Raw genomic sequence first — 18925 nt, forward strand, 5'->3', positions numbered from 1 at the left:
AATTCCTTGATATCTGCATGGGGACACTTTAAATTTAAGTTTTATGATATGTAATAAAAGGAATTCTAAAGCCCATATAATTTTTAAAGGGTCCTATATTTTCCCCTTTTGTTCCACATAAAATCGAGTGTGTTTTCTTTAAATTACAATTTTTACTGAACTCAATTTTTTTAAACTAAGCTCTTTCCTTCACAGACATTATTACAGAAGTAATTTTTCTATCTACTATTTTATAAAAATAACATGAAACCTAGCCAGTAGAATTCTGGCCTACACAAGAACTCTGCATTTTTTGAGAAACTATGCTAACAGATGTGTACCTGATACATTCTGGGCCTGATTCAGGATAGACTAATGCATGTGTATACAAATCTACTCATATATGCCTCAAATCTAATATTTAAAAGAATAACTATATTAGCTGACTATATTTGTCTAATGTTTTATTGGTTGCAAAGAATTGAAATTTTAGCCTACATTATAACATATGAAAGAATCCACAAGGAGAGATAGTCAATGTAACACAATCTAAAAAGGGCCCAATTTAAAAAGACATAAATGAAACTTAAAAAATTATGATTTAAGTTCAGTTTTAGTAAAGTCTACAGGCAGGAACATATATAGAATTTGGGCCATTTTGAAAAATCAATAATTTAAGCTTATCCAGCCTTTGAAAGTGGAAGTAGGAAGTCCGTTATTTTTGTGGTATTGTCTATGTAATCCAGCAAATCTCTGTTAGGGCTCTAGAGCAATTCTTTTGCAGAAAACTTGATTTCCATAATCCTTGCAGAAGAGACTTTTACAGTTAAATGAATTGGTTCATAATCCTTTGAAATTTACAGCCTGCAGAGAGAGATTTCATTGCTGTGAATAATATACAGATATAAGATAGTATTGAATTAGTGCCATACCGCTGGGTGTCTCTGTCCTTTCTCTGCTGGTGCTTTTTAACCGTAATCTTCTCCTGTTATTATTCTTATCTGCTGATGGTTCTTGAGGGGGATGTGGATGTATAATATGCAGATTGGCTGGTACATTTTAATATCAAAGAACAGAAAGCCAGAAGAGAAAGTACTATATGGTTTGAAATAACTCAGTAAATATAATTATAACTATAATGAGAATTTTCATGCATTAGTTTGACAAAATGTAAATTTGTATCAAAACCACAACTTATTCCTTTATAGAAAATAGGTGTTTATTCCTATTCCAATGTTAGAATTGTATCAGGCTTTTAAAATTACTAATACATTTTATTCATGCAATCTAACTATATAGAGAGCTACAAGTAATTTGATTAATATTCATCATGTAACATGCTATGTTAAAAAATACAGAAAATGAAATTGACAGTACAGAAAAATTATTTCTTCATTTGAAAAGGTGTAGCCAAAAAATACAACACAATACAATACAATAAAATAAAAGGGTATAGCCAAGAATGATTCAACAAGAGCTTAGTGGGTAGTTTCCATAAGAATCCTGGATAACTGAGATCAAATTTGAATTCTTAAGTGTAATTTAATTCTGTAACAACAACAACATTATTATTATTCATAGCAGCATTTGATATTTACTGAATACTTAAATTTATGGTACAATATGATATGCTTGACTGATTGCTCCCATTGAATCCTCATACTGACCTCTGAGGCAGCTGTTACTTCTTGCTACTATTAGTGCTAGTAGTAACTGTATCCCCACTTACAGATGAGGAAACTGAGGCTCACAGGGTTTAAGAAACTTAATCAAGGTCTCACTGATAGTGGTAGAGCTGGGACTGAATATCTATGTCATTCATTTCCTCATCTCAGTTTTATACTCCATGGGAGACCGTCTTTAACAGTGATCATTAATTTCTTTTGTGTTTTTTTTTTTTTTGGCTATGCCTGTGGCATATGTAAGTTCCTGGGCCAGGGGTTGAACCCATCCCACAGCAGCAACCCAAGCCGCTGCAGTGACAACACTGCATCCTTAACCCACTGTGCCACAAGGTGATCATTAATTTCTGCATCACATAAAATGAACCCAAATGCCTCCTCTTTTCAGTACTCACAAAAGTCAGACCAGTAAAGTGGACAAACTGACAGCGAGTGATAAACTTGGGGTTCTGGTTCCAGTTCTTTAAAATTATTATAAATTGCTAATCACTTTACCTCTGTTAGTCTTGAACTCTCAGTCTACAAAATGGGACAAAAGTCTTTTGTTTATCAATAGGGTTGTTTTTGTATCAATGAATAAAAACAAAAAGCACTTTACAAATGGAAGAGATTAATCTAAGAAAACTTAAAATGTATATGGAGTTTCCGAAGCATAGCAATAATAGCATCCTCATTATTTTCTTACTAGCTGTTGGAAAGTTAAAACACAGGGTACCATAGCAATTTAAAATAACAGAATAAATAGGATGATAGGTCCTGGAAAAAAATATATGCATAAGAATTCTAAAAATATTTCAATATCCACCATTTTTTCATTTTTAAATGGTAATTATCTGGACTTGAGATCTAGTCAATAATATAGCTTCAGATTTATCTTAACATTTCTCCCTGTTTTCATTAGCTATCAATCTTAATGCATGATTCTTACCATGAATAGGTACAGCTTGCTTTATTTGGCGAATATTTTCTTTATCTCCTTGCTCCTCAGACTCAGATAACAGCAAGGTTGACATTTCTGTACTGTTAACACACTTCTCTACTGTAGACTGCTGGCATGATCGGTTATTTCTGGACCCAATGGATCTTACTGTCTATAAGGAAAAGGAATTAATCTGTACATTGCAAAATATAGGTGCTTCGTTTACTTCCTGTGGAATCTACATAGAAAAAAATAATAGTTGGACAAATAAAGAGTGAGGTTAAAAACAAAAACTAAAGGAAATGAGATTAAAAAGTTGGTAGAGAGGGAAATTATGGTAGAAAATTAGAAAGAAATGGAAGGATTAAATATAATGTGAGATAAAATCGAAGATAAGCAAGTCTCCTAGACACATAAATTAAAATGTGCTTATTTGCCACATGCCATCTTTAGTAGGTAGGAGTTGAAATAAAAACCACTGCATATGTCAGAAATTCAGGAGAAATTAAAAATAAAAATATAACATTTGAGAATCTGTTCATTGTAAGGTGTCTGGTGATGATCCAACTCCTTTCTGAAGGAGACCGCAAAATGTGCTCACATATATTTGCCTTTAAGTTTTGTGAATATATTTAATGGAAAGAATACTCAAAAATGTTAATTGTGTTGACATGATGAAAAGAAAACTGTTTTCAGGTCTTTAAAAATCCAGAATTTCTGTTCCAAATTTATTCAAGCCTTCTGCTTTTGGCACATAATCTCCCTGCCTCTTTTCACCCCTCTGCATTGGGAAAAAAAACCCTTCCTTTTCCATGCCATCCACACTTAGCTTAAATAAGCTCTTCAAACCTTGCTCTTACCTCACTGGATATCCTCATGTTAGTTCTTCTGCCAGAGAGTGGAGGTGGCCCAAGAACTTTGGATCCAAAGGCAATATGACAAACATCTTGATTTTTACTGTTCTGTGTGCTACGTGTTCCTCTGCTAATGAACTGATCTGTTTTGTTAAAGGAAGGTAACAAGAGTCCATTAATGGCCATAATGACAAACACCATGTTGCAATATTTCTCAAAGTACAGTCTAGGTGTCATATGATCTGAATTTTCCCCTGCTTCAACATTCTCTCCCTGCCACACAGATACTGGGACCTAACAGCAGGCCTATAAGCATCCAGAATTTAGAATCTTGGGAGGCGGGGGCAGCAAAAATTTATAATCTGTTCTCCAAAGTGGTTCTTAGGCTAGCAATCACTGGAGAACCACTATCACATTTTTTTTTCTCATAAAAAAAGAAAAAAAAAGTAAAGCTACTGAAAAATATATTGCATTTTTTCTTTAAGGAAATAATTTAAATAAAACTACTTAACTCTATTGAACAAATATTTGGTTGAGCACTCTCAGGCATTTCTGAGGGGTTGTCAGTGACAAAAAAGTGGGTAAGACGGAATCTGGAGGGAGGCGACAGTACAAGTAAATAGGAAATTACAATATAAGGTAGACCAGTGTGAATGAAGATTCTTGAATGACCTTGAATTACTGATAAAATTTCAAGAATAAGAGATGTAGGGTGCTCAAGCCAGAAGAAAGTGCCTGGAAGAGTGAATGGGTAGGGTATTCTTGGGGTAGTCAAGAGCCTGTTCTAAATTTGGTAGACAACAGGGAATCACTGAAGGTTTTGGGGAGAAAGAGAACAAACTGGTATCATTTCCAGAATAAGGAGGGCGTGCTCACCAAATCTTCCTGCCTTTTCCTTCTGGGCACACAACTAAATTACAGTGCTGAGCCTTCTCTGCAGTCACATGGGTCATGTAACTGAGTTCTGGTTAATGGGAACATGAGAATCAGAATGTGTGAAGTGTAAACCATTTACTGGCCCCTAAAACCTCCTGTATAATTCCCATGCTCTCTCTCATCTTTCGACAAGATGCAAAAAGATCCAGTGGAGGACCTCCATCTAGGAGTCACCAGATGTAAGAAGCCTGAATGTCTGAATCACCATAGGATCTGATGCCCAAGGAACTCCTGATTGGACAGGACTGTGGGGTTCTGTGTGAGTACAGGCAGCCTTCTCTGACTAAAAGAGCAGGTGAGATAGATGGCCCTTAACTCAAGACACTGCCCACAGCCTAGAAAGCCTTCTGCCATGCTCCACTTGTAAAACAGGACCAACCTGAATATTATAATCTGGGCGCTGAATAAGTCTACATTTGTCCTACAGTCCCAGACATGTATGAGCCACTGGCCACTTCTTGTCTGATCTATTCTGAAAAAATTCCTATGGTTATCTGCTAGAGAGCTTTAATTTTATAAGGGGCAGAATTAAAAACCATTCCTATATAATAGCTATGAGAAAGGGCACAAAAGTTTGTGGAAACATACCATGTTTAGGAAGCCCCAGATATTTAGATATTTGAGTGGAAGTAATGTGTGTTGGGTATACGGGTATTCTTGAAGGGGCGGTCTGTTTCTATGTGTGTAATAGATAAAGCTAAAGAGATGGACAAGGGCTACACTGTCAAATTGATCTGAAAAAATTTTCACTGGACAGAGGATCGAAGGTGGCTGGCAAACTTCTGGGGAGAGATATACTATTCCAGTTTTCTTCAAATTCCTGAAGCCCCCATTAGGTACTTATTCCATTTGTCCAAAGGGAAGAATCAGAATCAGTGAGCAAAATTTACTTCAAAAGGCTTTCGGTCCAACATATGGTACATCTTTCTTTAATTAAAGCATGTCTGGTTGCTGCAATGGTGAACCTTCTATCATTTTGAAGGTGTTCAAGCAGAGTCTGGAAAGCTATTCTGGATATGATAAGGCATATCTGCATATTAGATGACTCTCAAATTTCTATTTCTAGACTAGTTCTCTCTTCTGAGAGCCACTCATCATGTCCAATGGCCTTCTAGACCAGCTCCTCAATGTCTTGAAAACACCTCAAACCAAAAACCTGATCTAATGAATGGTACAATAAACCACTCAGCTTGAGAAGTCAAAATCAGGTGTCATCCCTGATACTGCCCTCCATTCTTTCCATACTAAATCCAGATCCACTTGTCTCCACTTCCCCCACCAGCACTTCAGTCCAAGCGGCCACCATCCCTCTCCTGGATGATCATAAAGCTTCTCAAGTGGTCAACTATGTCCACTATGGCTCTCTGCCCCACCCTCTCTCCAAAATGTGGAGTGGTCTCATATAAACATTAAGCCTGACTGAATCGTCCCTTTCTTCACTTAAAACTTTTCAATATCTTCCCTGCTGCTCTTAGGATTAAGAAGAAAGCCCTGAACACTGCCTGCAAAAAAATACTTTAATGTTCTGGCTTCAGTTCAACGCCAGCCCCCCAACCCCATTTCTGCTCTCAACTGACTTGGCCCACTTAGTTCTTCCTGTCAGAGCATTTGTCATGCTGTTCCTCTTCCTTCCCCTCTCGGCCTTATATGTTTCCGCTCATATGTCACCTCCTTCCTGGACTGCTCTGATCAGGGTAAATGCCCCCAGCTTGGGTACTCCCATAAGCTTTCCTGTATAGAACTTGTCACAAGTGTACTTTTACATGTGGTTATGGGATTCTCTGATAATGTATACTTCAGTGACAGAAACTCAGGGGTCTGCTTTGTCACCCCTGAATTGCTAGCACTTAGCCTGGTGCCTGACACAGAGTAGTAATAGATTCCTCCCAAGAAAACTGAACGAATCATTAAATATAAAGAGTCAGAAGGGAAGATGGATTCAATAACTAAATAGTTCTAACTATTACTGGAATTCATTTTTAAGAAAAATTATCACAAATTTTATATGTGAATTGATGAGGGAGACTGGACTGGACTGGACAATTCCAGGATGTGGGGGATGAGAGAGAAGGGTCAACAGTGACCAAGATGTTGATATTTACAAGAACCATGTGGCTTTCAACAGCAGCAGTGCTATGGCACCACAATCAGATGCCTACTCAGCTTACATATGACATTTCCTAGTGTTAGCAAATAGACTTGGCTATGAGTGTATGTGCATCTTTTTCAGTTATTTATAAATATCCATTTGGAGCCAACAAAACACTGTCAGTCTCTCTGGATCAATAACAGAAAAAAAAAAGACACTCAAATTCTGGGCCAATAGGAAAAATCTATTACAGACTCATCATTTGTGCCTTTTGTGATCAAATAGAACAAATCCTAGACTAATGGTTTTGTTCTCGAGTGCGGATTTTCCCAGAAAGAAACAGCCACTGAGGGTCCTGAAGGGATGTACAGGACATGGCATAGGCCTATGTGGGAATTTTTAGTACCAGAATTGATGCCTTTTTCTTCTTCTTTTTTAAACTTCCAATCACGGAAATCATTTGGCTATGGGCATATCTCTATGTTTAAACATTGCACAGGGGAAGTTTCCTTGATTTTTTTCCCCCATAGTCCTCATCTCTATATAGGTACCCCACCAAACAAATGAAGTTTCTTTTGAGTAGAAGGACCATTTATTTGGTACTGCATGTACAGTCACGTGCTGAGCTGAGCACAGCCCATGGTAGACAATGTGTGCGTCTCACCAAAATTGTGGATAGTATCTAAATTAAAAGCAAAACTTTTTTTGGGATGGAGTATTTTAAAGATCATAGTGACATAGTTCCAGCTATAATTTCAACAAAATGAACAAATTAAATAGCTCATAGCTATTTAAAAATTAAAAATTCCTAAACATCTTGAATTTCTTAGAAGAATCTCTTACTTAGGAGTGGATTGCCAGTGCTTATTAAAGATACAAGTAAACCTGATATGATATAATCCTTTAAATCACAGAAAGATGTTTTCTTAATTTTATAAGGATCTACTATAGGATTTCTTTAAAGAACAATTTACCACTATGTGTTTAAATTGAAATCTATTTTCTAAATTTTATAAATTTTAGTATAACATTTTTCCTCAAAGCAAAGTGTACAATACTCCACTATTTAGTACACTTTCTCTTTAATTAGCAGGGCATTTAAAACTTGTTAGTACAATTAACACATAAACACTCTTCTTTTTTGGCTGCACCTGCAGCATGTGGAAGTTCTTGGGCCAGGGGTTGAACTTTCGCTACAGCAGCAACCAAGCTACTGCAGAGACAACACTGGATCCTTAATTTGCTGTGCTACAAGAGAACTCCAATACATACACATTCTTAAAGCCAGTTTCACTTTAGTAATTCTGTTTATAATCATATTAATGATCTAATTATCTCTAAACGTGTATTATGCTTTGTATCTACTATAATTGGATCCTAATTAAAACCTACAAGGAAAAGTAATTTGGACCTTTGGTTTTTAAAATAAAAAGTAGAAGGGACAAAGTTTCTATAATGAGAAAAATCTTAATGAAAGAAAACTACAATCAGAAATGCATGCCTTTTGAATTCTAAAAGGAGTTCTCTTAAGAGCTGATATCAATATGCATAAAATAAAGTTAAAAATCAAGATTAGATTAAAGTCATGCTCTGGGCATTTCATTTTCTTGAGTTTGCAGAAAATGAACTTAGTGTAGGTCAGAGATGTTACCATTAATTATTTTGCTATTTTACTGAGGGGTACACGCCTTTGTAGTTAAGATTATAAAACCTGAGGGTCTACTCTCTAATTGTCTTTTAGAAAAATAAACATTCATTTTTGTCTCAAGATAACAATGTTCTAATTATTATAGTCATTTAAGTTTGCAAGGTTTTCAAAGTTTAACCAGAAAAATCTGCTGAATTTTCAACTCTAATCACTGAGAGGACATATTCAAGACTTAGATCTATTATCTGACAGTCAGAATTAAAATTAAATTAATTCAGAATTAAACCTACTACCAGAATCCAGATTTTGAATCAAATTAATTTTGATTTCATTATATGTTCATTGTTATAAAGCATGTCAAAAATGTAAAAACAACAAAAAAAGGCTGATCTGGTAGAGCAATACTATTTTAGACAAGTTACTTAAACTTTCTAAGCCTTACCTTCTTCATAAGACTGAGCTAATAACAGTAATTAGGGTGTTTTTGTTAGATTATATGAAACAATGCGTGTAACCTGATAAATACTGTGCTTAAGAGGGAGTAAATGCTCAGTAAATATGCTATTAATATCTTCCATCTTGAATAGCATTTAACAACTTATGAAGTCCATTCACAATCGTTTATTCCTTCATTCATCCATTCATTCAAAGGGTCAGTAGTTAAGTGGATCATATTGCACCAAAAATTTAAGTGTTCAGTAAATATCAAATGCTTCTATGAGGAACACAAATTTGAGACCTCTCCAGACCATCACAAGCAGATCAGGTCAGCTATAAAGCTGCATATATAATATCTTCTTGTATGGATATTTAATTCTTTATTATGCACAAGTAATATGTGTTCAAGTTTTTGTTATGATAAGCAATGCTATGACAGACATCTAAAGGAGAAATGCAAAGTTTGGAATGAGTCAATCCTGTGAAAGTAGCACAACTGTTCAACTGGTTAAACATATTTTTCATATTCAGTATCATGTTTTATATATCATAGTTTTTCAATATTTGGAATATCACAGAAAAATGAAAATTTACTCTATTAATGATTTGCGACATACTTGCTTTAACATATTTCACAGATACTGATCAATATCCATACTAAACTCCTTTTACATAAAACAAACTTTAATGAAGAAATGTGACCAGTTATGCCTCAGTTTTACTAAAGATGGGAAATGGGGTTATAAAATTGAAATGTAAGAGATAGCTGAGTTTTCTTTGTATTATTTATTATCAGATATTGAAACTAGAAATTATGGCATTTCTTTAACCAACAATCCTAAGACAAGGCTTACCAAAAGTCTGAGTTTAGAAGAGAAGAAATTAGAGTGTTTTGTTTTCTCCTGAAGTGAGAATTTAACTCCTTTTTCTTTTAGGTTCTACTCTACAATAGATTTTGTTGCTTGACTTGAAGTTTGTTTTTACAATGTACAAAGAAGAAATTCTAATAAAGATCTCACCAATGCCAACTACAGCTATATGACTATTATGGTTTTGATAGCTCCTTTAATTTATCTGTTCGTAATTCTGCTAGGAAAATAGGGATGTCAGTCTCTTCTTATTTAAAAAAAGAATAAAAATTGGTAAGGCTGCTGCTGTGGAAAGGTGGGTACCTGGTAACACTGCCTCTTAATTTTTAAGCCAATTATTAGTTTTGATTTGTGCTTAGTGGACCACTGCATCTTGTCATTAGTAGCTGAATGCTCAGTTTCAATAACCAGATCTGATTCTCTGGTTCAATTAAAGTGGGGTCCCATTAATGAAAATAAGATCACCAGTTCCCATAGCCCTCTGCAGACTAACAGTCATTAGCTAATGCGCAGGAAAAGTAGACAAAGAGAACAGTGCAAATGTGCGGTAACACTGACTTTTTGGAAACACAGTTATTTTATTAATGTCATTAAATGCTTCTGATTAAGTTACATGACATTCCATAAAATGCCCTCTAAAACAGAAGTTTCAAGGCTTCCTTTTGGGAAAAAAAAAAAAAAGGCTTCTTTTGAGTTTGAGTGAACACACTAGGAAGCATCCATAGGAAGCAGCTACTTCTTTCTTAGTGGTGTCACTGGAATCTCTAGATTTGTGCTTTTATAATAAAATATCACAATTTGCATGAGTATTGCAAGTCAATTACAAGAGCACACAGTCACTTTTCATACAATTCAAATCTCATTGCAGGGAATCCATATTTGAGAAAGACACAAAAACAAATAGCTCAATTGAAGAAATAGCTCTTGATTAAAAAGTCTGTCCTTGAAAAAGATTAAGATGGCATAACAGAAGGACTGGAGCTCAACTTCTCTCATACAAACAATGAAATTACAACCAAATGCTGAGCAATCTTCAACCAAACTGACTGGAAGCTTTCAAAAAGATATCCTACTCCAGACACCAAAGAGGAGGCCACATCAAGAGGTAGGAGGGGCGATTACACAATATAAGCAACTCCATACCTCCCAGGTGGACAGCCCTACAGACTGGAAAGTCACTGTATCAAAGAGACTCACCTACAGGAGTGAATTCTGAGCCCTACATCAAACCCCCATGCATGGGGATCTGGCACTGAGAGAAAGAGCCCCTGGAGCATCTGGCATTGAAGGCCAGTGGAGCTTGTGCACAGGAACTCCACAGGACTGAGGGAAATGGAGACCCCATTCTTAAAAGGTGCACACAGACTTTCACATGCACTGGGTCCCAGGGCAAAGCAGAGTCTCCATAGAAATCTGGGTCAGACCTGACTGCAGTTCTTGGAGAACATCCTGGGAAAACAGGGATGAATGTGGCTTGTTGTGGGGGAAGGACATTGGAAGCAAAGCTCTTGGGAATATTCAGCAGCCTGTGCCTTTCTCTGGAGGGGGCTATTTTGGGAAAACCCAGCCCCACCCATCAGTCAGCCCTGAGAAGCTCCAGGGCAAACAACAATCTAGGTGGGATCACAGCCCCGCACTCAGTAAACAGGCTGCCTAAAGACCCCGCCCCTCCCAGGCACACAGCTGCCTCTAATCTTACCCAGAGACAAAGCCCCACCCACCAGAGGGATAGGATTCAGCTCCATCTCCCAGTGGGCAGGCATCAGTCCCTCCCATCAGGAAGCCTACAGCAGGCCCCCGTACCAACTTCAGCCACGAGGGGGGCAGATGCCAGAAGTAAGATACCTATTATCTGTAAAAAGGTCACCACATCAAAAATCTATAAGAATGAAAAGACAGAGAACTATAAGTAAGATAAGGGAGAAAGTAAAAACCCCAAAAAATCAGCTAAGTGATCAGGAGATTCAACCTCCTTAGACTGTTGATGTTGAAGATGATGCAAAACATTGAAAATAAACTGGAGGCAAAGATGGATAATTTAAAGGAAACACTGACCAAGGAGATACAAGATATAAAACTTGAGCAAGAAGAGATGCAAAATACAATAACTGAAATAAAACATTCATTAGCAGCAGCCAACAGCAGAATACAGGAGGCAGGATGAGTAAGAGAAGTGGAGGACAGATTAGTGGAAATCATGGATGCAGAACAGAAAAGAGACAACAGATTGAAAACAAATGAAGAGAGTCTCAGAGAACTCTGGGATGACGTTAAACACACCAACATCCATATTATAGGGGTGCCAGAAGGAGAAGAGAGAGAACGGGACAGAAAAAATACTCCAAGAGATAATAGCCGAAAACTTCCCTAACATGGGAAAGGAACCACTCACTCAAATCCAGGAAGCACAATGAGTACCATATAAAATAAAACCAAGGAGGAACACCCCAAGACACATTTTAAGCAAACTGACCAAAATTAAAGACAAAGAGAAAATCTCAAAAGCAGCTAGAAAAAAGAAACAAATAACATACAAAGGAACCCTGATAAGGTTATCGGCAGATTTTTCAGCAGAAACTCTGCAGGCCAGAAGGGAGTGGCATGATATACTTAACATGATGAAAAGAAAAAAAACTCCAACCAAGATTACTTTACCCAGCAAGGCTTTCATTCAGATTTGAAGGAAAAATCAAAAGCTTCACAGATAAGCAAAAGCTGAGAGAGTTCAGCAACACTAAACCAGCTTTACAACAAATACTAGAGGAACTTCTCTAGGCAGCAAAGAAAAGTCTGCAACCAGAAACAAAAATACCACAATTGACAAGGCTCACCAGTGAAGGTATATATACAGTAAAGATACGAAATCATTCACGCACAATTATGCCACCAAAATCAGAAATCGTGAGAAGAGGAGGGTACAAATGCAGGACACTGGAGATGCACTTGCAATTAAGAGACCAACAACTTAAAACAATCTTGTATGTATATAGACTCCTCTATCAAAACTTCAGAAAAACTGCAATCCAAAAATATACAATTGATACACAAATAAATAAGAAAAATCAACTCAAATACAACAGTAATGATAGTCATCAAACCACAAGAGAAGGGAAGAAAAAAGAGCAACAAAACCAAATCCAAAGCAATTAATAAAATGGCAATAAGAACATACATAGCAATAATTACCTTAAATGTTAATGGACTAAACGCCCCAGACAAAAGACATAGACTGGCTGAATGGATACAAAAACAAGACCCATATATCTGCTGTCTTCAAGAGACCCACTTCACTTGTAGGGTCACATATAAATTGAAAGTGAGAGGATGGAAGAAAACATTCCATGCAAACGGGGATCAAAAGAAAGCTGGAGTACCAATACTCATGTCAGACAAAATAGACCTTAAAATGAGGAATATTTTAGGAGTTCCCATCGTGACACAGTGGTTAACGAATCAGACTAGGAACCATGAGGTTGTGGGTTTGATCCCTGGCTTTGCTCAGTGGGTTAAGGATCCGGCGTTGCCATGAGCTGTGGTGTAGGTTACAGATGCGGCTCAGATCCCGTGTTGCTGTGGCTCTGTTGTGGGCCACCGGCTACAGCTCTGATCAGATGCCTAGCCTGGGAACTTCCATGTGCTGCTGGAGCGGCCCTAGAAACGGCCAAAAAAAAAAAAAAAAGACAAAAATGAGGAATATTTTAAGAGACAAGGAAGGACATTATATAATGATCAAAGGATCAATACAAGAAGATATAGCAATTTTAAATATCTATGCACCCAACCTAGGTTCACCACAATATATAAGGCAACAGCTAACAAGCGTAAAAGGACAAATCAACAATAACACAATAATAGTGGGGGACACTTATAGCAATGGACAGATTATCCAGACAGAAAATAAATAAGGAAACACAGGCCCTGAATGAAGCATTAGACCAGATCAACTTAATAGATATTTATAGGACATTCCATCCAAAAGCAGACATAGGAGTTCCCGTCATTGCTCAGTGGTTAACGAATCCAACTAGGAACCATGTGGTTGCAGGTTTGATCTCTGGCCTTGCTCAGTGGGGTAAGGATCTGGTGTTGCCATGAGCTGTGGTGTATGTTGCAGACGTGGCTCGGATCCTGTGTTGCTGTGGCTGTGGTGTAGGCCTGTGGCTACAGCTCCAATTTGATCCATAGCCTGGGAACCTTCATGTGCTGTGGGGAGCAGCACAAGAAATGGCAAAAAAAAAAGAACCCAAACAAACAAACAAGAAAAACAACAACAACAACAAAAAAAACGAAAGCAGACATAGAAACAACCTAAATGTCCATCGACAGAGGAGTGGAGAAAGAAGATGTGGTATATATACATAATGGAATATTACTCAGCCATTAAAAGGAATGAAATGACAGCATATTTAGCAAGATGGATGGACCTAGAAATTATCATGCTAAATCAAGTCAGTCAGACAATGAGACAGCAACATCAAAAGCTATCACTTACATGTGGAATCTGAAAAAAGGACACAATGAACTTCTTTGCAGAACATATACTGATTCACAGACTTTGAAAAACTTACGGTTTCCAAAGGAGACAGTTTGGGGGGTGGAGGGATATGCTGGGGGTGTGGGATGGAAATGTTATAAAACTGGATTGTGATGGTCATTGTACAACTATAAATGTAATAAATTCATTGAGTAATAAAAGAAATGTCATGTAAAATAAATAAATAAATAAATAAAAAGAACACAAAAATATAAAAAGTGTCCTTGGGCATCAGCCATTAGTTATAACTTTAAAATAAAATACCTTACACAGAGAACAATAATTGTTATTATAATCACTTAAAGTTCAAAGCCCACAAATGTCAAAATTAGCAACTGAAAAGTATTTGTAGGAGAACTACAAAACTCAATGTAAGTTTATGTACTCTTAGATGCCATACATGAACATTGAGATTTACTTCAGAGGACAATCATAAACCCTATGGTTATAAATGAATATGAATATAACTGAGATTTATAGGGCAGAATAAATATGCTATTAGATAGTGATTAGAATTATGATATGAATTGATATATATGGCTCAAGTTGACTATCCTTATGTACTGAAAGCCCATTTATAGAATTTGCAAAATATATACTAATATACTCTTCCATAAGTTGGGATCAAACATAGCCTATAAAAAAAGTGTATTTAATTATAAAGTTGAATTAATGATGCAATTAATATTTATTCATATTTCTCTTTACTCTCTGGTGTTACAAGTGTCCTTGAACTTTAAATTAGAAAGAAAGACACTTAAAATATCTGGATATAGACTTGCATTTTGATTTAAAGACACAATTCTTAAACCATTATGCCAAAGAGAAGAAAAAAACAACTTCAAGGAGTTATCTGACAGGCTCCACAGCTTAGTCATTTATGACTAAACTATCACAGCCTATTAGAAATAGATACAATGTTTGGTTATTGAAAATACTTTTACTCATTTTATTCTGTGGAGAATCTTCAATTAAGACAGAATTATGACCTGAGGTGTTTACAATGGCTATCCAGGGAGTGAGAATTTTTTCATTCTTTTACATATTTTCCAAAGGTTCTGTAATGAACACAGATTGTACATATTCTCTTTCTCTCCCCTTCTATCTAAAGACAGTATATATAATAAATATGCAATTTCTCAGTATCTGTGTCCTCATTACTATCATAAATTCTTGTCTAAACTTAGCAACTATAGAAGCAGGTGATAGGGATATAAGAGTATAAAAGGTTCCTTATGTTTTCTCTCTATTTTTCTCCAAGTTTGGAAATTTTATAATAAGGCGTTTAAAAATGTAGTGCTTATTCACAAAAAATTCTCTGGTTTATACCGAAAAATTTGGAAAATGGTCCCAATTCTCTAGTTTACAATTTAAGACAGGTAATGCTGATGAGGATTTACATGTAGAATACAATACTCCAAGAATAAATGGATACTGGATAAACACAGAGAGTAAAAGTGAATCTATTTTTGGTTCTCATTCATCTCATCATGGTTATCTTTCTCCTGTTTCTACTTTGACCACTCTCTCTTCCCCATCTATTATCTAAGAACCAACAAATCCTGCCAGTTTCTCCCCTGAGCTTTCTCTCAGGGTCAACACTTTTCATTTTCACATCCACTTGTCATTTTATGCCTAGATTGCTTCAAAGATATTTTAGCTATAATCCTTAATCTCTGGTCTCACTTGACTAAAAATTTATCTTGAATCCTGAAGTCAAGTTCAACCTCCTCAAAAGAAGTTATCATTACTCTATTTTAGAAATATGAGGCACACCTTTCTCATGGTCTTTGAACATAGCCATCCTTCATATTAAGGCCATTCCTCTTATTAGTCCCTCAGGAAACTCAGCCTTGCATTTGCTCCTCTTTGTCTTTGCTCAGTCTTCTGCACCATCTACATGTCCATCTAATCTTTCATTTATTTATTATATACAAGTATTTACTGAATACTTCCAAGAACCATTTGATTTCACCTTCCTCTGAATTACTTCAGTGTTTATGGGTGTCATTGGAACTACAGGACCTTTGTGGTGATAAGTAATCCAGTTACTCATTCAGAGTTCTCAACCCTGGATGCATGTATTGCTGGAGAAGTAAAAAAAAAAAATCCATCCTAGGACAATTAAATCAGAATTTCTGGGGGTGAAGCATAGACATAAGGGAAAAAAATTTTTTTCTTTTCCTTTTTTTTTTTTTCCTTTTTCTTTTCAGGGCCGCACTTGCAGCATATGAAAATTCCCAGACTAGGAGTTGAATTGGAGCTATAGCCACTGACCTACACACAGCCACAGTAATAACATGGGATCTGAGCCACATGTGTGTACCTACACCACAGCTTACAGCAATGCTGGATCCCTGACCCACTGAGTGAGGCCAGGGATCGAGCCTGCATCCCCATGAATACTAGTTGGATTCATTTCTGCTGGGCTACAACGGGAATGCCAAAAGAAAATTTTTAAAATATCATTTATTTTTCAAATGTCACAAGTGATTCTAACATACAGGAAGTTGAGAACCACTCAATTGAATAACAGGTTTCTTGATTCATAAATACTACTCATTTATCTGATCAATAGCTATGGGTATATTACAGAGGTATAAAACTGGCAGCCCTGGCATGTTGGGTTTGGCCCACAGAGTGTTTTCAAAAAATTTTAGAATTTAGACAGTATTTTAAAATGGGGAGACTTCTCATAAGCATTGGGATATAGAGATCCTCTTGAAAAAAATGGGAGATCTGGTGTTATTAGGCCTGAGTTCTTACAAGGTGACACGACTGGAACGAACTGCAGTTGCCCGTTCTAGACCCAGAATGAGAATGAGAATCTAGTTTGCTGCAGTCCTCACCACTCCCTACAGCTCTCTCACAGAGGCTGAATGCTAACTGCCACTTACTGTACCATTTGCATAGTTGTTAATACCACTGTTTTAATAGTAGAGAATAATTTCTATGAAGCATGATCTCATTCCTGCTCCCTAATGGTCTACCTCCACTCCTAATAGGGTTCATTGTTGAAGCAGAACATGTTTCTACAGGTCAAATATCCAGGCATTCAGTCTACTTTACTCATTTATGTTATCTGACTGACCTCTGTGGTAATATGAGTTTGCAGTCCTTGGCCTAATTAACATATGGCAAGCACTGTGTTAGATGCTAGGGATATAGAAAAATGAGATATAGTGTCCTTTTTGGAGGAAATCACATTTTACTGGGAAATGCAGACATTAATTAAAAAGCCCTGAAAAAAATAAAAAAGGAAAAATGTAATAGAAAGACAAGAACAATGTTTGCTAGAATTAGGGAAGGCTTCATAGAAGAGGTAGCATTTGAATTGGATCTAGAAAGATAAAGTGGGAGTATTTCCTGGCAGAAAGGCAAAGAACTCATTTTGGGTCAACAAAACAGCAATCCCCAAATATGAGCATATGAAAGCCCAGAGAGTGGTCAGAAATTAACACATGGGGGATAAGAGAAAGGTTCTGGAGATGAAACTGTGGAGTATTTTGGAAGAGGAGAGGTTGGCTTTGTGTGAGTTCCAAAGGGTTTTTCCATTTTTTCTTCTAAGATAGTGGGAAAGGCATTAAAAGTCTTCAATTAGAGTGACAAGATCAAATTTCTATTTCTATTATCAGAAAGAGAAATCTGACAGCAATGTGGAGATTTACTGGGAGGGTGAGTTGAGTGACAGGGGGCACCCAAGCAATCAAAGTAGCAATAGGATTAGATGTGAGAGATGTTTGGGAGGTATAACTGGCAGGGTTTGGAAGGATATACGAAAAGGAGAGGAATAACCAAGGCTGTTGTAACATCATGTGAAAATCCAGGAGATATTTTAGTTGCTAAAATGGATATTTAAAATAATTATTTATCACTGACATAAGTTGATGTTAAAGTGACATAATACTGAAACATAAGCTATAATTACCACAATCGCAAGGTTCTTCCAGCACCCCCCAACCCTGCTCCGCTTTGGTCTTACAAATAAATATGCTTATAATCTAGGTAATTGAGTGCATACCTGATTCTGCTGAATTTAGCAGATGACCTCCAAATTTTATTTCAGTTTGGCGGAGTTTAGTCATGTTAAGCAGCTGTGTGACTTGTGGAACATCTGTTGTTAGTTGGCAGCTTCGTGGAATAATGTCTGTAGGTTCATCTGTTGTAAAGGGAACATCATATCCAGCTGGAAATAAAGACATACATTCATGCCCAAAATGTGAGCCATTTCTGTCAAATGGATCTATCTTATAAATGCAACCAATTAAAATAAAACATTTTAGAGTATGACTTTGGATGAGTTACTCAACCTTACAGCCTTGGTTTTCTCATCTGTAAATTGAGCATGATAACTTTACTATTTACTTTCTAGGACCATAGAAAGGATTAAGTGAGATAATGTATTTAACATATGGAACACATTCAGAGACTTCTGTAATAAAAAAAAACCACTGATTGAAAATATTTTATATATATTTTTAATATTGGAGTGAACTTGAAAGAACTAGCTAGATATGTTCCAGTGAAGATGTCTGTGAGTACACTGCCTCATTTATACAAGATCACTAACTACAATGACATTATTGAATAAGCACCTAGAGGCACTGTATGATTCAATTTTTTAATTCTGAAATAATTTTAGACTTACAGAAAAGTTACATAGTATAGATATACCTTTTACCAAGCTTTCCCTAATGTTAACATCTTACCTTTAAATATTTTTAAATAAAAAAATAGTTATAATTAAAATAGTATTTTTATTATTATAATTTGTATTTCTAATGAGATTTGACTTTTTTATATTTTATATGGATATTTAAATTATCATTATAGTAAATTTTCTGTTTTCGTTCTTAACCCATTTAACTATTAGAGAATTTTAAAAAGCTATTTTATGACCTATTTTGTGGCAAATATATTAGGCCTTGTCATGTGTAGCAAGTAGGAATTAAGTTACTATTAGCATTACAAAAAACA

The 18925-nt window shown here is 36.1% G+C and overlaps 1 protein-coding gene across 10 annotated transcripts in view; it reads right to left on the minus strand.

The window, feature by feature from the left end:
- The window catches only part of CFAP20DC (CFAP20 domain containing), a 269749-nt gene that overhangs the window by 102055 nt on the left and 148769 nt on the right, over window positions 1–18925 (minus strand). For 8 of the 10 annotated variants that reach the window (XR_007134556.1, XM_047778337.1, XM_047778319.1 and 5 more), the window contains 4 exons: window positions 17970–18134; window positions 3441–3577; window positions 2590–2752; window positions 912–1028 (listed from right to left, as the gene is read on the minus strand). Coding sequence is in view for 9 of the 10 variants with exons in the window: in XM_047778337.1 (XP_047634293.1) it covers window positions 912–1028; window positions 2590–2752; window positions 3441–3577; window positions 17970–18134 (582 nt within the window). In the remaining variant the exon portion in view is untranslated. The remainder of the gene's footprint in view (window positions 1–911; window positions 1029–2589; window positions 2753–3440; window positions 3578–17969; window positions 18135–18925) is intronic. The other 2 variants (XM_047778358.1, XM_047778345.1) reach the window with 1 other exon arrangement.

The sequence above is a fragment of the Phacochoerus africanus genome, chromosome 1 (assembly GCF_016906955.1).
Source record: "Phacochoerus africanus isolate WHEZ1 chromosome 1, ROS_Pafr_v1, whole genome shotgun sequence".
Classification (NCBI taxonomy): Eukaryota; Metazoa; Chordata; class Mammalia; order Artiodactyla; family Suidae; genus Phacochoerus; species Phacochoerus africanus.